General features: G+C 35.1%; 1 protein-coding gene across 4 annotated transcripts in view; it reads right to left on the bottom strand.

Annotated features, from left to right (window-relative positions):
• The window catches only part of LOC149081309 (uncharacterized), a 45,667-nt gene that overhangs the window by 10,452 nt on the left and 11,406 nt on the right, over nt 1-23,809 (bottom strand). For 2 of the 4 annotated variants that reach the window (XM_089238145.1, XM_089238146.1), the window contains exons 2-13: nt 23,436-23,731; nt 20,004-20,275; nt 18,777-18,884; nt 17,116-17,274; nt 16,876-16,974; nt 11,318-11,404; nt 11,132-11,194; nt 9,540-9,659; nt 6,937-7,062; nt 5,851-5,985; nt 4,993-5,118; nt 2,733-2,834 (exon numbers count right to left, since the gene is read on the bottom strand). In XM_089238145.1, the coding sequence (XP_089094271.1) occupies nt 2,733-2,834; nt 4,993-5,118; nt 5,851-5,985; nt 6,937-7,062; nt 9,540-9,659; nt 11,132-11,194; nt 11,318-11,404; nt 16,876-16,974; nt 17,116-17,274; nt 18,777-18,884; nt 20,004-20,275; nt 23,436-23,731 (1,693 nt within the window). The remainder of the gene's footprint in view (nt 1-2,732; nt 2,835-4,992; nt 5,119-5,850; nt 5,986-6,936; nt 7,063-9,539; nt 9,660-11,131; nt 11,195-11,317; nt 11,405-16,875; nt 16,975-17,115; nt 17,275-18,776; nt 18,885-20,003; nt 20,276-23,435; nt 23,732-23,809) is intronic. The other 2 variants (XM_089238148.1, XM_089238147.1) reach the window with 2 other exon arrangements.

The raw sequence follows: 23,809 nt of genomic DNA, 5'->3' as shown, positions 1-23,809 counted from the left end.
TTGGTCAACTAAGTTTCTTTCAGTTTTTCTGACTGGGCTAACAAATGTTTTAGAGGAGCCATATATGTATAGGCTGATATATATTACGCAGCTACATTGTGAACTGAATTATTACATCACTATGATCTTCAGAATTACTGTCACTTGAGCCTGATGAATTTATTATTTGCCTGAGTATTACTTTTCAAAAGTATCTCAATTTCTCTTTCAGAAAACTTTTGAGTTATATGAATGAATATGCTGAGAGAAAATGCTACTTCTTTTTTTTAAAGCTGACTTTCAAACTCAGCATCAAACTGAAAGGTCATTCCAGAAGCTTACCTTATTCATCTGCAAGTATGAGACAGAAAATTGATCAGCCCACATTACAGGAGGAGGATAGTGTAAAATAAAAGCATATTAAAATTTCGCTGATTTGTACAATCAATGTCCCTTGGAGTTCCCGCCAACAGATAATATTTGAGCCAAAAATCACAAATGAAAAGAATTAGAGCAAAATTTGTGCCTAACATGCTCATGACTGATCAAAAGCAGTGATGAACGTGCATCATCTAATGAGAAGGAACACTTCCCGCACCTCCTTCCACATTCACAACTCTTCCCTCAAAATTCATAAGTAAGGAGCTCTGGGATACACCAGACAAATTAACAAATTCCCCAACTGTTTTTTGACAGTCTTCTTTAAGATTAGTTCACAAATTCTGAATATGTTTTCATACATTCAAGAGGTTGTCCACAAGAGAAAATTCATCATTCCTGAAGAAAGAAAACAACTCCAAGGCTAATTTTTGATTCATGCCGGGAGAATGAATGTGCTTTGGTTGTATTACTGGACATGTGCTGACTCACAGACATCACATCTAACTTTATTGATCTACAAGCAAACAAGGAACAAAGGGTCTTCACAAATGAGCTAAAGTAAATCTCTATGACCTCAAGAGACAACTCTTCTTAATGTATGAAACCAAATTTCGACTAAAAAACTCATATCTAATGTTTTCAATAAAATATAAAAGAACACTGGAGGGAAAAACTCATTCATTCACCAAGTTTACAAACAACTTGATCAATTTTAAACAGGGAAACAATTGTTTCAGTATCCTCAAGGATATTTTTTGTTACATCATAGTTAAAAATGTGTAAAAATCTAAAAATGATGGGAAAAACCCATAGCAGCTGAAAGATTTTGAACTATGAGTTTTAAGAAGTCAAATGATTTGAAGTGTTTCGTCAATACAAATGGATAGATTGCATCAAATTTAAAATTACATTGAATGTATTCTCACTTAAACATTCTCGAATTTCAAGATCACATGACAGTGCAAAAAATTCAAATAGGAAAGGCTACATGCAGTAAAGTCACCCCTCTGTATTCGCGGATTCCATATTCACGGTTTTCGTATTCGTAGTCACTTTCCCAGTTTTCTGGAAAACGCAGTTGTGATGGTAATTCTCGGAACAAAACATAAGTGTTGCAGTATTAAATAAACATTTTAAAAAAATGTTATGCACCAGTTATGTATTGCATAACTTGCACACTATAGCCATCATTATTAAATCTGCAAATCTGTGAGCATTGAAGGAAAAAATAAGTCACACCTCCCAGTATCTTGTATGAGCAATAGAGAATATTGGACTATTAAAACACTTTTTTCTAGATTGTTAATGGAAGAGGGTTCACTGATGTAGACGTGGAAGAAATTAGAGAAGTAAATTAACTGTATAATCAAGATGAATGCTTTTGAAACAGAAGATGTTTAAGAATTGAGAAGTAGAAGACAAGTCCATTATGAGCAAAGGCTTCGTAAGTTTTAATTGGTAGTGGATTGCTTCCATGAAATAGACCCATCTGTGATAAGGAAGGGTTTTTCACATGTAGAAAAATTGGTAGAGGAATCCTTGTCACTATACTTTATAAAATTAACTGAAATTTAGAAGAAACAGCTTACAGCAATTTATTCTTTCAGAAGACATCGCCTAGAATCACCGCCCCCCACCCCTCTACTTCTTCCACACAAAGCAGATACTGTATAAACGAGACACCAAAAAAACTTAAGTTTATGGTTTGTGTTATTCATGGATTTTCTTTATTCGCGGACATTAGCGAAATGTAACCCCGTGAATACTACAACTACATAACCATACATGCACCTCGTACACATTCCTCTACGGAATTTCTAACGAATTGGCACATACTGGCCCCAAAGTAGAATGTGCCAAAATCTGTGACGTACGTCGCAGAACAATTAGCGCACACTATTATTAAAACGCTATTACATTTTTACCGCAGAACATTTCCAGTCAGCTGAGGGCTCGTCGCAGAACAGTGCTAAACATTCTGCTTTGAGGCATACTGGAATGTGTGTGTGTATATGTTGTGAACCTAACGTGAAGTTTGTTTCTGTGCCATGCTTATTATGTGTAATGCCACAAATACTGAGGGACGAATGTACACTGTGGTTTCTTTTTTTAATTGGCCAAATTCACTTGAGACAAGGCAGAAAAATAAAATAAACTAAAAAGCAAAAGCAAAAAAAACGTCCAAATTAAGTACTTGCACAATTCTAAAATATGAATGACTGTTATTACAGGGAAAAAAAGGCAAACCCACATTAAAACAGAGATTAATTTAAGGAATTGTGTTAGTAAGAAGAAAACACAGTCCAAGACCAAGCAAACAAATGCATGTAGAGGTGCAGGAAATCTACTGGAGAGCAAGCAGCTATTTTTACCTTTTCCTGCTCTGCTTGCAGAGACTTGATTTCCTCCACTGCGATGGACTTACTGGCAACCATTGCAAGTAACATGTTCTGTGCTTCTGAATCTGCTGAAACCTGAAAATTTTCACGTATAGTATTCGACTTGAAACACCATTGGGCAGGGAGGGGGCGAAATACTGGTGTTCTATTGCCCTAAAATATTTACTATTTATATTCATTTCTGCCTAATAATGTATTTAATGGAAATATTTATTGAAAACCGAGATATCAAGCAAATGCTGCAAGTCAAAAAATTCACTGGCTTAAATTATAAAAAAAAAAAAAGAAGCATTTTCATCGCACTTCAATGAAACGTTTGAATGAAATGTAAAAGTAAATAAAATTCTGTGAAAATATTTTTTCCTACCAAAATATAATCTTTATAAGGGCTTTTTTTTTTGCTATTATGGCTTCCCTGAAGTCAAAAATGTACACGTGACTGACTCATCATGCTTTGTTTATTCACATGAAGGTAGGGGGATTAAAAATAAGCTTATTACTCATACTCAGGAACTTTCTTTCAGGAAATTCTTAAGTTTTCATGCTTCCTCCAAGAAACCTCTGCATCTTTTCAAAGAAGATGCTGGATTCACAGTTTGAGAACTGCTGCGTTATAATATCATTACTAGAAATGGGGAAAGCAGTGATTTGGCCGAATATTCAGTTAATTTTGTAGCCGGCTAAATACTAGCTTTTCTTAAAGATCATTACAATCAACAAATGAAATTAGTGTTTTCATTTTAGATTGAAAATTAAATTGAGGATGATTTAAATGATCAAAATTGATCTAACACAAAAAATTCCCATATTGAATTGCCAGGATATTGATCTACTAAATATTCAGTGGCGGAATATTTTGGCTTCTTTTAAAATTCTCTCATTACATCCATAAAGAAAATTAAGACATTTCTTTTTAAATTCAAAATAGAATTGAGAATAATTTTAAACAATTGAAATTAATTTTTTGCAAGCAAAATTTAATTTTTAAAAATTAATATTTAAAAAATAAACTCTAGTCACGATACCTATAATCCAATTTAACAAATAGTACAGATAAGCATGCCTTAATATTACTAAAAGGATTAATTGTTCTTTAAATGTTTATTATTTTAGAACAAACAGAGCATTATTTCAAGCTAAATTTATTATTAACATTATAACGTGCTCAGATAGCAAAATGTTGTGTTACTTTCTTTTAGTTTCACAATGGCAAATTTGTAAATAATATTATGCCAACGTGTGATACCGTGGCTTTTTGATTTATTACAATTTGCATCCACTTTTTCCTCATAAACTGAAAGAGAAAAACGAAATTTTGCCATTTTCCAAAATTTTAACGAACACAACTCTGGAATGCGAACAACCACATTTTTTGGGAAAAGTGGCTAACAACATTTTGCCAACAGAGCACTGATTTATCCTAGGGTCTTTTCTGTGACAAGCATAAAAACTATATACATTTATTTTATCAACTTTATCTAGAAAAGATGAGAGAAGAACATAGAAGATATAAAGAATATCGATATTCTTTCATCTTTTCAAACCATTTTTGGGTGCACAAACTATGGCCCATAAACCAATTACAATTGTATAATAAATTACTGATTTTAGTCCAATGATAACTAAGTTACGCAGAAAATACCTCAGCACCAATTAGATATGTTTAAACTAATATTATCCATATTTTTCATAGACACATTTGTCCTATGAAGTCATTTATTTCTTATACTGGGGCTTAAAAAATCAGAAGAAAAATAAAACCAAGAATTTTCTTTATTCCTGGGAAAAAAGTTCAAAATAATTTTTTTACAGAATTTATGTACACCTATGACATGTTGGTAGGCATGCTGATAAATTGTGAAATTATGTGTACTTACAAGAAAATTAGCAGAAAAAAAAACTTAGAAATCATACACAGAAAACTTTGGGCACCAACAGGAATTTGTGGAAGAACAGATATTTGGCCGAACACATAATAAGCATTCAGCCAAACCGAATATTTGGCAAAAGGGCCAAAAGAATAACAACAGAATACATATATTCGTCCCAACCACAGCTTCTTTCATTACCATCGGATTTCATAGAAAAGCATTATTGAAAGTATATATTTTGATGAAATGTTTGTTCGATATTAATCACACAAGCTAATTCAGTATGAGTAAAATTACCAAGATTTAAAAATTTAACAACCGAAAAGTTAAGGTTGTGACTAAAATCCAAATAATTCCTTTACCTTTCCTTCACACTGTTTTTGAATAATTTCATTTTCTTTGGTCAAGTTCCAAACTTGGTCCTTCAGTACTTGTTTATTTTTCCACTCTTCTTCAAGCTCTTTTTGAAGTTTTGATATTTCAGCTTTCTGAAAAATTAATACTTTTTTTCCTCAATTTCTGATACAATTATGAAACCATGTGAAGTCAGAATATTTGATTTATGTGCAGAGGATTGGCAAAGCTTAAAAGTTAGTTTTTACTTTTAAAAAAATTAAAAAACTAGGTGAAATTTTTTATCTTTGCATATTTCTTCATCAAGGCACAATATAATCAATAATGTACAATAATAACAACAGTTAGGGCTAGGATCTTCATGATCCACTGTCAATTTGTTTGGATTAGTTAAAAAAAATTCAGGAATTTCTGTATCCGAAACTCTGAAAAGACGCTAGGTCGTAAAAATCCTAGCCCTAATAATAATATACAATATATCAACTTTCAATACTTGAAACTCAAATACTAATGCTTCGTTTCAAAAATTTTCAAGAAAACTCAATCATAAATGTTTATTCTTAATGATTATGTTTAGGATTTCTTTTATAAGCACATCTTTACATATCTACACATACAGTACAAATAATTAAAATATGCAACTACAGTAAAACCTCCATATACAGAAAAAAATCAAAATAATTTTGCACATCAAAAGATATGCGCAGGATCAGAGTGAAGTCAATGTGGCCAAAGAAATAACGTAAATTATTTACGAAAAAATTCTGCTGGATTTAAGTAAAATTGTATTTATAATATTCAAAAAATTTTAGAAGAAATATAAATATAGCAAGAAATTTTCAATAATCAATGTTCCAAATTTTTACCTGTGCAGTCACAGTAGATTCCAGCCTCTGTTTTTCTGTCATCAAATTCTCAATTTGTTCAGAATTTTTCTTGGACAAATCTTTGGTTTTACATCCTTCTTCCAATGCTTTTTCCAGGATCTTGATCTTCTCAACCTTGATTATGTTTAAAATACAAAGATTATAACAAACATTTATGGATTGTCACTAACTATTGGTGATATACTTTAATTTCCATCATGCAGTGTAAAAAACATTGAAGGACGAGACTCACCTTGCTTCACAACAACACATAAAAGTTATAGGATACTCAAATTGAAATGGTAGGTCCACCGAAATGGTGAGCAATTCATTCCACACCTTAACGCAGATATCTGAAGCCATGGATAGCCAACTACTTTTATACATGTGATGTCATACCGTCAAGTGGGGTAACTTTGCCCAGTTTTTAAAAAAAATATGTTTTCTAGCAATTTAAAACTTACTTGGTTGATCGTTTGTGCCGCTGCAATCATCAAGGCATTTGCTTTACATGTACATGAGATGGCCTTGAAGTTTGACCGTTAAAATAAAAACTACATAAATCACATCTACAAACCATGAGCTAAACATAAAAATTTTATTTTCGACTCTTAACCAACAGGTTGAATGAAAATTTTTAATTTTTATTTTAAAACTGGGCAAAGTCACCCCAGTTGATAATACTGCAATTTAGGTAGAACCAGACAATATTTTTTATGCTAATGCATGGTTTTCCAAACAGTTTTTGTTTCATTGCCCCCCTCCCCTTTCATTTTTTTCTCCCCTCATCATCCCCCAAGCCAACCCATAGGATCTTATACTGAAGCTATAGCTTCAACCCTCTACCCCCACTGGAGTGATATTGCCTACTTTGGGAAAGTAATGTGATAGTGTATAAAAATTACATGCTCAAACCATGCAAAATTTATAAACCACAGACACAGTGGCCCTACTGTCCATAAATATACTTGATAGATGAATCAAACAATGATAATAACAGTTCAGTCATCCTTTTTTGTTTATTAACTTCACCCCTGAAGATGTCTACCATATTCAGTAAAGTTTATCTCCCACAAAAAATCTTACCTTTTCTTTAAGTTCCATCTCCAAAAGATTTTTTGCACAAGACAAGGTGAGAACTTCTTTTATGGATGTCTCTCTAGACCTTTTCACTTTTTGGAGCTCGATATCCAGAGACCTTAACTTTTCATCCTTTAAACAGATTTAGAAATATAAAATTTATGGAAACCCAAAACAATTCCCGCTCAGTGAATGAAAAGGGACAAAGAAATAATAGTAACATTAAAACAATGATTGCTATTCATAAAACTGGAAATGTCATTATTCCTAATATCCAGTAAAACCCACATTTAATTAATTATCTTCATCAACGATGAAATTAATTGGCTGTGAACGACAAACTATTGATAATATTGTTTCACATAATTAAATCACAGATGTCTCTTATCTGGTGGTTAGATTGAACTTAGTGAACTTCCTCTGAACTTTTGAACTTCCTCTGCGGAAATAAAGGAAGCTAAAAATATATGAACAATTCGTAGCTTTTGGAATCAAGACAAATTCTGGCATGTTTGGAAGTAATTGAGCTTGAAATTAAAATCTTTTTTTTCTTTATTAACTTTACTTTTTTTCCTTCATCTTCCAGCAATACAGACAACTAAATAATCATTATAACAATCAAAGGTGTAATCAATGAGTATTTTTTTTAATTTTGAGCCTGAGCTCTAATCAACTTATGAACTTTCAGAAAACCTATTTCATTAAAAGATAAATAATAATGAAAACTAAAATACTGTATAATACAAGTTTTCAACTTTTGTGTCACAGTAAAACCTGTTACATCAAATGTAAAATGACCTGTCAACAGAGACCGAAATTACAAGGCGTGTTCAGAAAGTAAATATACAATGGCCAGTATTTATTCAAAACATTTTTGTTTGACAAAAGGTCTACCGCAAATTATTCACTGGTCCATGAATTATTTTTCTACATAACTGCCACCATTGTCCCAACATTTTTTAAATCTGGGAGCTAGTTCCTGTATCCCAGTGCCATAGACAACTTCCGCTGGCTACAAGACCCACATTGTACAGTAGAACATTGATTAACCGAACATCAATTTATGAACAACACAGTCAACCGAACACTTTTTCAGTTTTCTATAGTCAAGGATGCTCAACACAGTTGATATTTTCTTGGAACTTGAATCCTCTCATCTCCCAACTCAATAGCTTCGTTCTATTGTACAATAATCCACTTCCAAACAATTGTACATACCATACCTGTGAGCTATAGATGTAAACAATGGCAGATCCAGGTACAGTGTATGTAGTTATAAACGACTGACAAGTAAATGCGTAAATAGCACCAGATTTAGATGCCATATTTTTTGGGTGTGCCTTAATGAAAGGGAGGGGAGTGTCTTTTTTTCATAAACGACTGACAAGTAAATGCGTAAATAGCACCAGATTTAGATGCCATATTTTTTGGGTGTGCCTTAATGAAAGGGAGGGGAGTGTCTTTTTGACAACAAAACAGTTCTTATCACAGTTTTGTCGAGGGGGGGGGTACCTTTCCTATCTTGTTAAAAAACAGATATTTTTCAATCTTTCTTTAGCTTTAGTAGTGTCAATACTTTTCGTCTTTCTCAAGTGCAGAATGGTGACAAAATGACGGGATGAGACTGCAAAAATGTTGTATATAAGCAAGTTAAAGCAATTAAAGATATAGATTTATTTTTTTGACTGGTTTGATGGCATTATTAATCATGCACGTATGTATTTGTTTGCCATTTTATTTTTTCCTTTACAATTTTTTTCTTTTGTGATACACTGCTTTTTCCCATTTACTTTCCAGAATAAGCTGGTTCATTTTAACTATTTTAAGGTTTTTGTTGCTGAATTTAAATTTATTCCTTTACGTTATCAAATTAGTTTCAAAACGAATTGGTACATATTTGAATGTGTGTGTGCGTGTAGTGAACCTTCCGTGAAGTTTGTTTCTGTGTAATGTTTGCTATGTGTGGTGCTGCCATCTATTTTTCTAACTATGCACAAAGTGTAATGATTGAATAGTATATACCATTGTAGGCTTGTTGCTTTCTGCAGCGAGACTTTTTAACGGGGAGATCGGCTCACATTTGTACGTCAAAGTTGGGAACCACAGAAAACCAACTTCAGCCGACCAACACTGTGGCGACAGTGGGGTTCGAACCCGAGTCCTAGCAATGCGAGTCCATCACTATGACCACTCAACCACCACAGCGACTAAAATTTGATTTACTTCCCATAAACAGAAATAATTCCTTTGCAGATATCCACTGGGTACTCACATTTAAGCTATGAGTAGCTTAACAGAATACAACAGGACACTTCACAGCTGGCAGGATTCTGAATATTGCGCTGCTATTGCAAATACTTTGTTACTCAAACTAGACTAGGTGTAGCAATAGCAAAAGACTATGAGGGAAAGGATGAAAATCATGGTTGAAATCAGTGCTGCCATCATATGCAATAAAAAATTACTTTTCTGAGTCATGCACTTTTACTTTCCGAACAGCCCTCATACTTTCTGCTTTAAATAAGTTTTCATTTTATAAAATCAAAATTTTTCGGGACACTGTTTAATATATGGATATCAAATATGGAATTTAAATATGTTAATCCAACCTGTTCTTTTATTTCTGTCATCAATGTTCTGTTTGTTTCAACTTGCAACTCTTTCTGCTTCCTTTCCAATTCATACTTCTTCGTTGTTCTCTCAAGAACAAATTTCATGGCACTGACGGCCTGCATATCAATAAAACATATTAATACATTTTTCTCGGTTGACATGCATACTAAAGACATAAGAAAATTTTACATTTCAGTGTGCCGCTGAATGAAATTTGCTTAGTAACTAGGTTGCTGCGTATAAATAAAAAGATTTTTTCCCCTCCCAAGCCACTGTAATTTTCAGCATATAATCTGCTCATTCAATAATATGCAGGATGATGGAAATCTGGAAAAAAATCATAAAATACTCAGGGCTCCCACTCAAAAAATTAGAAAAAGCAGGACTAAAAAGTAGGATGGGACCCCCCCCCCCAGACAACATAATCATACAAAACAAAAAAAATTATTTAAAAACATTTATTTAACTGCCCCTGTATATGATACTGAAAGTGCTATAAAAAAATTAATGACTTTTTTTTATAGCACTATTTTAGTATCCTATACAGGGGCAGAGAGAGGAAGTGGCAAAGTCCATCTTGAAGCAATTTTGGAGAAGCAAAATTCAGGATTCGGAGCAGATATTTATAAATTGGAGCAGTGAAACTAACTTACAAGAATATTTTCGTTCACCCCACCCCTTTTCAAAATAAAACAACTGCACTATCTTTTGTAATCAAACTTCTTTTCATCAGCTTGTTTCTTGTTTTTGGTGTTTCAGGCTTTCGACACCTTGTTTGAAAGAGCAGCTGTCATAACATTTTTCAAACCAGTCTATTTAAGATGACACACTTTTTGCATATTGACCGCAATATTTGCTGCCTATAATGGGAAGGCTGCAGCCCCAGCCCTATAATGGGAACAATTGGTGTTGTAAAATACCTGACTCTCTTCAATGGACATAGACCATTTTAGCTTTTCTTTTCGGGGGGGGGGGGGGGATACGCAGCGAAAGAAAGGAAAGTTTGACCATTTTCTTCATAATGGTGGACAATTGCTTACTTAAAATCATTGGAAAAACAGTTGAAAGCTATCAGTGTCTCTGCATCATTCACCATCAATATCTCATCCCTAACTTTTTCAAATCCTCTCATCTTTGCACCCTTTTCACATTCTTCGTTTTTTGAAACACATCATATGGCATCTACAGTCAAACCTTGTTAATGAGTCACTATTGGGAGAGCAAAAATATGACTTAGTAAGCAGAGTGACTCAAACGGAGTAAGCCATAGTTGTGCCAATTCCTATCTGAGGACAATCGGGACTTCCAAAAAGTGACCCGTTAAGCGGAGTGACATGTTAACCGGGTGACGCACTAACAAGGTTTGACTGTACACTGTAAGTATACTTACAGTACAGCATACTTACTGTATTCAAAAATACAGTAAGTATGCTAGTACTGCTTTTTTCCTTGTGTTTTTCTTTTTAATAAAACCATCATTTAAATAATTTTTTGTTTTTTTCGATAATTCAAGTTTTTGCAGTAATCTGAAGTGGTCCTGGTCCTATGAACCTTGGATTATCAAGGCTCTAGTATACTATTGGCTTACCTGATCTTGTTCAGTAGCAAGTGATTCTGGACGAGTCTTGCCAATCATAATCTTGGGGGTTCTCTGATACCATGCAATGAAATAAACAAATAAATGGATAAGATGAGACAAAAAAAAACCTTTCAAAGAAATATTAATCAAAAACAAATCAGAATTAATTTTCAGAACCAGGAATGGGTGAATTACCATCTGTGAATGCATTTTCTGCAACATTTCAGCATATTTACCGCTCTTTAGAGTTCCAAATGATTGTGGCATGAAATCTCTCATCTCCTGCAGCAATAAAATGGACAGAAAATTATCAAAAATGTTTGAAATGCTCAGTCATCAAGATTATTGTGACAAGTCAGTATTTACACATGACTGTCCTAGGGTTATAAATGGTTGAGTCATATTAATGGAACCACTTCCTGTTTTTAGCATCGACAGTGTGTAGTGAACGAAATGAAGAATCTAATGCAAATTGGATCGTTGTGGTTATAATTTAAGATACAAACATTCTGAAAATGTATCTGTCATTACTATCATGAGCTGAATAAGTGTTTATCACACTTTTAATAAAAGGGCATAAATGCTTTTGGCTTTTCTTCTGAACTTGTTGGTAGCAATATTTTCTGCATATTATGATAAATATGTGTGCATCTATTTTTTACTGGAATTTAAAGAATGCCAATGATAAGCAATTATGTACTTTACTCATGATCTCTTATTTGTAGACGGAAAACTATTCTACATATTTTATTAAAATTCCTTTTTTTTTGCAAATTTTTATCATTTAAATTTTCAACTAACACCTTAACTTAAAAACAAAAGACAGAAAAAACACTTCAGACCTGCCAACCTCCAGAAGGTAAAAGGCCTGTAACTTTCTTACGAAAATCCAGTAATTTAATTAAAAATCCAGCAAACATACCTTTGAATCAAGGGAATAGTTATTTTTCCAGATATTATGCTGAGGTGAACTCGAAAAGAAAAGTCATCATGTCTCTGCCAGGACTCAAACGCAGGCTCTCTTGCATACCGGGCAAGCATGCTACCATTTACACCACTGGAGACATGACCCTGCCTTCCTTATTTCACGCACTGTGGCGTGAGGCGCTGAAGTAGAGACATTAGTAGCCTCTCTTAACTTCAGGAAATAGCCCCGGGTGGGACGGTTTAGAGATAGATTGCTTTTTCGCAGCTCAAGATATCAAGGAAATAGTTATTTTTCTGGATATTATGCTGACGTGAGCTCAGAAAGAAAATTCATCATGTCTCCGCCAGGACTCGAACCCAGGCCCTCTTGCATACTTTTGAATGTTCAAAATTTTTCATGGGAGTAATATGAATCAAACTAAAAAGTAATACATAAGGTGAACATATTACCCATATTTTATGAAACATAGCCATATTTTTTGTAATCATTTGGTGTTCAACTATTCTAAGAATTCAAAAGTTTTTTCAACGATATGCCTCCATGAATTTTTAAAATTGACTGAACGTTTTTGTTATGGTTAACTTTTTTTGTGAAACGCATTATAATTCACCAAGATTTGTAGAAGCCTTCACTTTTCTGCAATAAATTAAGAATTTTGCCCACAACTGGTAATGTCCCATATTTTCTGGTGTATAGATCCCGATTTTTTTGTAATTCCCACAATGAAATACGGTCAGCATAGTAATGCATAGAAAAAATATGGTGATTGAATCATCTACCAGCCGATTTGTGATTAAAAATGTATATAAAAAAAATTCTAACATGAATGGGCAGCCAAGTTTGTTTTCATTCATAGATAGCTTTGAGCGCCTTCCATACGGGCTTAAATTGCTTTAAATGTAGTCATACGCCTTTTTAGAATTTTTTTTCTAATGTCCACGATGTTGTTCTTGCAAGATGGGAAAATTGCATTGAAATTATTTAGGATGCTGTGCAGGCCAGGCCAGTAGTAGGGCAGTTAAAAGGATTACAGTATCGATTAAAAAAACTTTAAAGATGTGGTGTCAATCTTGGAGGAAGTCCCAATACAGGGGCGGCTCAAGCTTACCTGCCGCCCGGGTGCGAAGCCTCATGTGGCGACCCTGCCAGGAGGCTGATAGGGATTCGGTGAAGGGCACCTGGAGATAAACCCGATTTTTTTTCAGAAGAAAGCCGCACATAATTGTTTACCGTGCAAAATGTGCGTGACCATACGTCCCGCTTTCGAAGTAGAAAATTTTTTGTCCTAGAATTATTTTACCATTCTTAATAAACGCCAGATAACTTAATCCTTGAAAGAGCACTTATTTTTGTGAGCCATCATCACTTATCCTGTGAAGATGATATTTAACGGGGTAATTTTTATTAAGAAAATTTTTTCAAAGGTGTTTCTGGTATTCCAGAGGCCGGACAAGTGAAAAACCAAAATTTTCCTTTGCCTTCATTTGACTATTGTGGATCAAATTCTGAGTGAGGGTATGGGCCCCTAGGCTGGGATCTTTCGCAGGCCCCCTCCCAGTCAGATTTCTCACGGCCCCCTCTATAGTTAATTTATAGCCTGAAAAAGCCAAAAAATTATGAGAATTATCCCGGGCTCTTGTGGGGGCCATGGGTGAGGGAACCAAAATGGCCCTTGTAATAGAGTACAGGGGTGGCGCTTGGCCACACGGGACACCGCTTGCTAAATCCGGGGTGAATGGGTAAAAAAAATTCAATTTGCCAAAAAAAAAAACCAAACTGTCGGCTCTGGAGCATCGGAAATGAAGGGCCGAAAAAATGTTTTGTTAGGAATTGTATGGATAAATTGTGAGGGAGGGACATGACACCTTTTAAGGATAGGGCTGACAGGGCTCCAGCTTGAGTCCCGGGACAAAATCCTGATAACTTTTCTTTTTTCACTCTATAAATTAACTGTAGAAGGCGCCCCGTGGAAAATCAGGCATGGACAAAGCCTCCTAGAAGTACCTAGTAGTATCTAGGAGGCTTTGGCAAGGGCCCTACGAAAGATTCCCTGACGAAGGGCTATGGAGGGAGCAATAGGTAGGAGGTGCAAAAAATAAGTCCCACACACGTACAGATTTTGTCTCGAGCCGTCCAGATAGCTTCCATTCTTGTTTCTGGTATTACGATCAGATGCCTTGTCTATTTTCTCAACGTTTCCGTTGTCGAGGTATAGTAGGACTCAAAAGCGTGATGACGTGAATTTTTACGGTGTTAAATTTTGTTGTCTAAAGTAAAGTCTATGCTGCCGCCCCTTACAACCTGCCGCCCGGGTGCGCCGCACCCCTTGCACCCTCGCTTAAGCCGCCCCTGTCATAATACAATATCACAGCAATGTAGTTTTAAAAAATTTTAAATTTTGCGGGTATTTTCCCCATGCATGATTTGATCGCTTGGAGTTCGTTATAACTGAATTCGACTTTATTTCTTTTCAGCAGAGGCAATAGATTGGCACCCCCTTTCAAAATTCATAAAAAAATACCCCAGAGCAATCATTCTCTATTTGATTTTTATAAATATACTAGCTACAATACCCGGCGCTGCCCGGGTTTTCTTCAATGGGGCTTTTTGGATCATGCGATATCTCCCTCTTTCTTTGAGGGACATGCAAACCGTGTCTAAGTTAACCAATATGGCGATGTCCTGCGTGACTCATGAAAGAAACAAATCTAAATTTAAAGAAACGTAGAAATGAACCCCCCTTTAGTTCCCCCCCCCTTTTTTTATGGGTGTTAGGTATTTCGATTCCCTCCCCCTGAACTTCACGTTATCTATTTCTGCCTGTTTGAGCTTCCAAAAATACTTAATTAAAGCTGTGGAATTTTTTCGATGCACTTTACGGGGCCCATAACTAATTTTAAAAACATCCTAAACTATATGAATTTATGCAAATAAATATCAAAAGACAATACGGAGACATTAATTTTCATGATTGAGAAGATATAAATAAAAAGTTGAAATCAATGTTATTACATGGATATCCAACTCAAAAGTAGATCCGGCAAATTATTCATATTTTTAATTTTCTGGGCTTCGTATCTCCAAATGAATTCAATATTTCAAAAATAGGGAATTCAATTTAATTTTTAAAATTATTGATGTGGCAGGAAACCCCCCCCCCCCCACTAAATTTCCGTATTTATGCAGTTAAATCGGCAATTTTAATACTGATTTCCATGAGGATCACCCTTTTCCTGACCCTCAAAGCGATGATGGTGATGATTATGACGTCTATTCAAAAAGCCTCATTACTGAGAGTATTGAAAATGTGGCAAACCATTATAAAGGCATAAACTATTATACATAACTGGCAGCATTAAAGAAGTGACAAACCATTGTAAAGACATAAACACGTCTGAAACTCATCACTAGGGAACCACGGTAACCAAAGTAAATGTTCGGAAAGTGATTGTTGAGGCCCAAAAACCATTGTTGCCGGACAGTTTTTTGCCCATTTGGGGCATTTGCCCTGGTCTGACGAAATTTTAAAGTAGCCTATCGTTCAAGTCGGGTTCCATTTGGTATATATGCAAAATTTGGCGACGATCGATCTAAAATTGTAGATTTGTATAGAGAACACACACAGAAAATCAATTTTATATATATAGATTCCCCATCAGAACACTCAGTGCTGGCAGTGCTAAACTAGATGGCTATCCATTTGTAATTGCATGAAAACGATGGGTTTTTTACAAGCTTTCATTTTTCACCCATCTACTTCTTGGATTACATTTACTACCAGCACTCAAAAGAATGTCAATGAATGGTCAACAAATCTTTGTTTTTTTCATGGCAGCCCTCTTTGAATGAAAAGTCTGAACACACACAATTTTCTGTCTTTACAGTTATTCCATTTTGCTAAAACCTCTTCTATAGTTTGTGTCAGGACCTACTATCACCCCCAAGTCATAAAACCACCGAGATTACGTGAACCACTTTTTTTTTATTTCCTTCTTCCTCATGTTAATGTTACTTGAATGGGGAAAAATTACGAAAAAGATATTCTATGCATTTTGTTTGAAATTAAATTTTTTTTAGTCACTCTGACTAAAAAAATTTAACGTCACAAATTTCTTCGTGGCCCCCGTATTAGTAGCCGTGGCTCCCCTTTTGCAAGATTTTCATCCGTGGCCCCCGGTTGAGAACCACTGACGTAAGCAACCTTCAAACCCCCCCCCCCCTGTCATCGAAGTCAGCAAATCTGAAACCCCCTCCCCCTTGATGCTGACGTAATACTTGAATGACCCTTTTTTTCCATATAATGGGGATAGGGGTCACTTTCTAAAAATAAAAATAATAGCAGCAAAAAAAAACATTTAATACTGAAGGATCGAACACAACCCTCTTCACATCTTGGATATCAAAGTGTTCCTGAAGGATGGGTGTACATGGGTAATGTACAATTTAGCCAGCAAAAAAAAAAGCCCTGTGAATGTCATGAAATCTGGCATTGCCAGGCTGAACCCGGAAAGTTGGCAGCTCTGACTTTTAAATGAACATCGGGTTTTATACAACCATGTTCTGCAAGATTTTTTAACTTTTACAAATCAAATACAGTCAGCGCGCTGTAACGACTATGCTTTATAGTGACGGTTCCGTTACAGCGACTGCAAAGATGAGTCTCAAATGTTCTCGTATAAAAATTTTTCAATGTTTTCTTCCTGATAAAACAAGTACTTGATATAATGTCTGTTCGCAATAGAGTGATTGAGGTCGTTATAATGAGCATCGACTAAGAGTTTTTCATTAAATAAGAATTGCCACAATTTTTTTTCTTGAAATTTACCTCTTTACTAGTGCTTGGAAATGCACTCAAATCAAGTTGTGATGCTTCATCTGATATTTTTGATGTATTTTGCACTCCACCACTAGGATTTTTAACTGCCTTAAGAAATAAAGGAAATGATTATGTGTTAATGACAATTGTAATGCCAGACAAAACCATTGCAGCATGGGAAAAAAGTCAAGCAAGCAATCAAGGGGATGGTAAGAAAATAAAAATATGATGAAAGAATAATTTGAATACTTCAGCAGCATATTCCTCCTCGGCTTTACTGTAGGACTTATCCATCATTGATTTTGCAATGTCTCGGTTGTACCACCTACGCTTCCAATATTTAGACAATTTTTTAGTTGTCTCGACACAAGATTCATTCTCTTCATTGCCAAGGTTCTTCTTCTCTTTCTGTCAAAAGAGAGGATTAAATGACATTGAAACATAGATGAACACAAAATTCAAAATATTTTTAGATATTTACCTCAAAATACAATCTCGGGTCACACACACATGCTAACTTCACAGATTCTTTTTATTGTGATACATGACAACATATGGTAGTTCATTAGTTCTAACTCCATGTGACATCATCATTAATCAGCAGGAGAAAATCAGCATTGTGAATGGCTAGACTGAGACATTATTCAAGAGTTACAAATTGTCAGGCGGTGGTAAAAAATTTACAGCGGTTTTTATAAAAACCTAGTTTTTTGCTTTGTGTGGAATGTTGACATCAGGGCTCAACAAATCAAAAACTGCAGGGTGTTTCAAAAAAGCCTTGCAAACAGAGCAATTTGGGCGCACGATAACTATCCAAAATCACAGGATCGGATTTATTGGCACAAGGACCAATTTGGCCAAACTGCACCAACAAAATCACATAGAAATATGCGTGCACAACACCATCTGGAACTGCTGCAAGTAAAGTTGTGTCACACACTTGTAAAACAATATCGATATAATGACATATGAACAATTGATATATGACCCAGATTTGTCCCCCATATACTTTTTCCTTATGGGTTTTTAAAAGGATTCACGTACAAAAAAACCTGTTTTTTTCAGAGGAAGACTTGGTAGGAAGAATCGTTGAGCCAGCAGGATGTGTTCAAGATACACCTAATGTTTTTTGAGGTGTTGCAGTCAATGCAGCATTGATATAATGCATGTGTCAAAAGCTGTGATGTGTTGGCAAAAACTTTGAGCATCTACTGCAGTAGTATTGTTCCTAAATAAATTACTGTCGAAAAATTCTTCTTCCTTGTATTACCTATTACTTGAAATGTCTGCTACTTCCAGATAGCATTTGAGCACTTATGTTCCTGTTACTGTATGCCTAAATTGCTCTTTCATTTTGGCTTTTTTTTTTTAAACACCCTGTATATAGGTGACAGCCAAATTTCTTAGGAACCAAACGTAGCTTTTCACTCAAGAAAAATGGTCCTATAAATAATGTTTTCTTTTACTTTTTACTTTTCCCGTGGCCTTTGTGATTATTTGCGAAGTGAGCGCCACCAGAGGGAGCACATGTTTACACATCAAAGTTTATTTATATATACAGAAACTTAATGGTTTTATTCTCTAGCTATTACCATTCATTGATTCACTCTTAGACGTTGTTTATATAAACTTTAAAATAAAAACTCACAGATTTTGGTCATGAGCTAAGGTCATGCTGACTTTTCAAATAATCACATAATAACAAAGTAAATAAAACTTACTCTTGTAAAGTAAAAAGAAAAAAATTGGTATGCGTTATGTGTTTTTTTAGGGTTATTATAGCCATAATCGTTGTGGAATTATGGGGTATAAAAAGTAGCTAAACTTTTCATGGAAAATATGTCAAGTTGGTGTGTACTGGATTAAGGAGCTACTGCCAAAAAAAATGTGTGTTTTTTTTTTTTACATACTGAAAATTCGTCAGAGGCACAGCTGCTGCATTCGGTTTCAGTTGATGAGACTGAAGAACTGTCAGATGGACTTGATGGTGTAGAGGTGTCACAAGTTGCAGTTTTTGCCTAGAAAAAATGCTATAATCAGTCACTTCATTAGATGTCTCCACCATTTTATTGATTATAATTGGATTAACCATTTATAATTATGAATGAATTTAAAAGTTTGTAATTCATATTTCTATTATATTCACGAGCACTTTAAAACAATTAAGCGGGAGGGTGCCTTGTGCTTAGTCCCCTCCCCCCCAGTCAATGAAAAATTTAATAATTTCTTTAAATATTTTTTATAAAAAGTTAAAATACTCAAAGAAAACACTTTTTCATGAGTCATGTATCAACTTCTGTTAATTTAAATGCTTTTTCAAGGTTAGTATCTTCAAAAGTCTAAGGAAGAAATTCCTTGTGCCCTTCTTTTAAGGTCAATCCTGCGTTAGAATGAAGAATCGTTGTATCAAATATGTGAGCTGCCCTGTATCTCATATTTGTCATATTCAACATTTTTCATGTAGAATTCATTTTAATTCACCATGATTTGCCATAGCGCTTCACTTCCCACCATAGGTGATTTTTCTGCAAGTTTAGTCATAATTGGCAACTTAGCTTAATTTTTTCATCACATTTTGATGACAATGGTGATTTCCCCATACTTGAAATCTTAATTTTTCATATTTTTCCTGAGTCTAATATTGTCAACCTGGGATTGCAAGGACTGAAAGCATATTTTCTTTCGGGAATTTTTCATTCGAGTGAAGCATAATTTGAGGATTTTTAGGGATTTTTCTTTCTTTAAATAGATTAAAATTTGAAAGAATCTGATTTCCGACTGGAAGATTTTAATAAGGATAAAACATCAGAAAGCTTCCAGGTGAATCGAAAGTATTGGCACATGTGGATTCCCAGTTCGAAAAGCCTACATCCACTTACGCCGTACATACTGGAATCGTGTACTAGGAACTTTGATGGCCCCATTCCATTTCGCAACAGGCGTTTCTGTAGTAAATTTGCTGGGCAAAAAAAAAATCATGAGATACACCTTGGGTCATAGGCAGAAGCCTTACCAGTCTTTCCTATGGAGGGCACAAGAACAACATATTTCATACTGTCAAATTCTGAAATTAACGCCTTGAATGATGATTTAAACAAGTTTAGATGAAGTGTTTGTGTAAGTTTCCTCAAGCTTACCATCACAATAATTGGCTTTGCTCCTTCAGCTCCATCCGACTGAGGAACTTGTTTTTGCTGCTGACCATTTCCAATCGGTGTTTGTGGTGGATGTTTCTCTTGAACTTCACCCATCTCAACTTGATGAACAACAAGGAAATCGTCCTCAGAGGAGACTGCCAAAACATCATCTCCTGATGTATGCAAGTAGAATGGACTACTGGCTCCAATAACAGCATTATCCCTCATGTATAGAAACTGATAAAACTCTGTTCTTTTGGGCAAATTTTCACCTGAAATACATGAGATATTCATATGAATAAACAAAATATAGTAAAACCTGTCTAAGACAGACACTCTATGAGACGGAAATCTATCCCGAATGGAATTGAAAACTAGTCCTGCCGATAATTAATGCTTTGATGAACCTACATCTTTATAACTGAAACCTATCTGAAAATGGAACATTATTTTGATTCTTTGTGTTTCTGTTTCATACAGGTTTTGCTGTACTGTAATTTTCATTAAAAAAACAAACAAAAGGTAACCCCATCCCACTCCTCCCATGACCTGTGCTGCCTTTCCTATAAAGTTTCGGCTATTTTAAATCTGGAAAGCCAACTTGATCGTGGCTATGCACCATCATCGTTATGGCTTAAGCTGCTTGATGTGAACGTCTTTGATATACTGACAGCTGGCAGAGCCTCGTGAGTTTGATGATTTGGCATCACAATTATACTAATCATAAGTTCAGCGAAGTCCCACAATACGAGCAGGAGTATCACAGTAGTCTCAAAAATCTGAGCTCCGAAAGTTCAAGTTTCCAGATACCCTGAGGCACTGAAAATTTTCAAATTTCTTTTCCGAGACCATCTTTCTTTCTCCCTTTTTTTTTTCCTTTGAGAACCCAAGGAAATTTTTTCCCAGGAATACTATGTAGAATGAACGTGTTGTACAGTAATTTTTCAGTTTGAAAGGGACTAGGTAGTCCCCAGCCCTATAATGGGTAACTGGTGGAATAAAATATTAGACTCCCTTGAATGAACGTAGACCATTTTAAGTTTATGGGGGGAACAGGGGGGGGGGGGGTTATTGAGAAAGAGTAGCAAGTGTAACAGCTTTCTTCATAATGGTCGTCAATGGCATTGTCCTGTAATTGCTTACTCATTGGAAAAAACAATTGAAAGCTATCAGTGTCTCAGTATCATTAACCATGAATCCCATCTCCAACTCTTCTCAATTACTCTTTCCGTCTTCACACCCTTTCACATTCTTAATTTTTTGAAGCACATCATATGACATATATATCTTATTCAAGAATTAAAAATACATTAAGTATACTGGTAGTGCTTTTTTATTTATTTTTTTTTCAAAGTAAAACTAACCTTTAAAGCATTTTTTTATTATTTTTTGAATATTCAAGTTTTCAACAGCCGGAGGTAGAATCAGTCCCATTCACATCGGATTATCGAGACTCTACTGTAAGTAGATCCAACTTTGAGATGCAAGCTGGTCCCCCATTTAAAAAAGTTCTCTCCGTAGAGGGCAGGCAGACCTTCAACATGATACTCATATCAGGGCTTGACAAATTTGAAAAAATAAAAAAAAAATTGGCGCCAGCAGAATTTCTTAGGAGCAAACCACGGTTTATGCTCAGAAAAATGTTTGTAAATAATACTTTTCAACTTTTTTAGGACTTCTATATTAACAGACACCATCATGAAATCAGAAAATTTTGGGTTATTCACAGACTCCAATTTAGCAATCACATAAAGCAAATTTCAGATGCCAATACAGATTTTCTAATCGACCTGGCGCCTGAAATTGTTCACGCTCTGACTTGCATAATACGAAAATCCAGGTCTCTGTCAGTCTCACTTCAAAATATGGATGACAGCATCACCAGAACACAAACGCATATGCAATACATAATTTTAACAGGCTGTTTTACAAGCTTCAGGTTGCTATGACGACTAGAAAATTGATATTGGAACCTAGAATTTTCTGCATATACTTGTTAAATTGGAGTCTAAGGCTAAAACATAGTGCAGGCTGGTTTCGAATTCTGCAAGTCAGTGCCATTACAGAATCAGAAACTAGCTTGCACTATGTTCGTACCCTAAAGTCGGGTTTTCCTAGGAGCAGGTTTCCTGTGCCGTGCACGATTCGCAGAGTGCGACACGCCATCTACTCACCAATAAGAAAAGCAGCACGACTGTTTTTCCACAGAGGTCAATACGCCTCACGGCAGCGTTTTATGTTGGGCGTGATTGGCCAACTGCTTCTGAAGGAGTCAAATGTGTCGTGTGCTGCACTGTTTGTCGATGTTCTCTTCACTCTTGTGTGTTTTCTTTCCCTTCCCTTCAAACCGGAGCATGCAGATGATGGAGCAGCTAATGCCAAGGTCATATACTATAATATAGCCGCCATGATCTGATGCGCCACGCTAGGAGAACACAAACATGTAGTGCAATTATGTAACATGCTTCTGCCGGAGCGAAATCGTGTAATTCGGTTCATGCTGTAAAACAAACCTATTTCCTAGGAAAACCTGGCTTAAGGATGACCCAAAATTTTCTTATTTTGTAACAATGACTCTTCCAACATCAGTAGAAGAAAAAAAATTATTTTGGAAATTTTTTTTTCTCGGGAAAAGTCCATGCAAATCAAAAACAAATTTGACTGGCACCTAATTTTCTTTTTTTTAATTTGTCAAGTCCTGAGTTATATGGTAAATTTTGGGAAGGGGGTGAGTAGTATACGTCAAACATATGGCCATACAACATTCGTAACTTTGATGATATAGCTTTTAAGAAAATATCAAGAACAAAGTAATTGCATAGCTGCCAACTTTAGAGAATGAGAATTAGGGAGGTTTTCGTGTGGATCTAAATTCCATACAAAAATAAATACGAGGGATTTTTCAAAAATATAGGGATTTCTCACCAATTAAAATAAAATTGTAGGGATTATTTCCCTTTCCAAAATCATCTTCAATCATTAAGTTAAATAACCTGTCATTACTACTCACAAATCAAATCACAGAACAGAAGAATCGCAGCATCAGGAATGGGACGTACAGATTTAAAGAGACATATTGTCAAACCATACACAAGTCAATTTCTGATGTTGAAAAGAATTGATGCTGGCTATTTGGCAAATTTTGGCTTCACCCTTCCAAAATAAAATGTTTTTTTTTGTTTTTTTTTTATGATTTGATGCAATGTCAACAATTTGCATTATTTAACATCATTTCAGGGATAAAAAAAATGAAGCCAAATCCCTTTTTTCTGGCTAAATTATTCTGGAGCATTTTTCCCCCAAAAGTAGGGATTTATAACATTCACGGTCAAAACTTGGGAAATCATTGAATTTTTTAGGAGTTCAGGAGATGGAATAGGAATCCAGGAGACTTGGCAGCTATGTAATTGTAACAGAAAAATCCATCCCTACTTGGAATAGTCAGTTTCTTTTGCTTGCCAATATCATCCTCAGCATTCTTTGGATCCAAGGAGCAGCGAGGCTTGTTCATACCATCTTCTCCAACACGAGTAAGATTGATAACATCTCCTTCATTGTATTCATTCCCTGAAATGAATCGGAAGAAGAAGTGCAGGTCTTGGGAAGACGAGTACAGTTCCTTAACTCCCAAAAACACAACCTTGGAGTTTTCGGTCGCATTAAGTTCGACCCAGCCTGAAAACAGCGGTGAATCACTTCTTGTCGACTTAGTCTCGGAACCTGGACTTCTATATAAAGAAAAGAAACTTAAATTGAAATACAGAAATGTATCATAATATAATAATTAAATAAATTGAAATTTTTAT

Source organism: Pholcus phalangioides, unplaced genomic scaffold (genome assembly GCF_987345545.1).
Source record: "Pholcus phalangioides strain wild (caught in Gottingen) unplaced genomic scaffold, Ppha-v1.0 ptg000010l_1, whole genome shotgun sequence".
In the NCBI taxonomy this organism is placed as follows: Eukaryota; Metazoa; Arthropoda; class Arachnida; order Araneae; family Pholcidae; genus Pholcus; species Pholcus phalangioides.
This window is presented reverse-complemented; position numbering and strand designations above follow the sequence as displayed.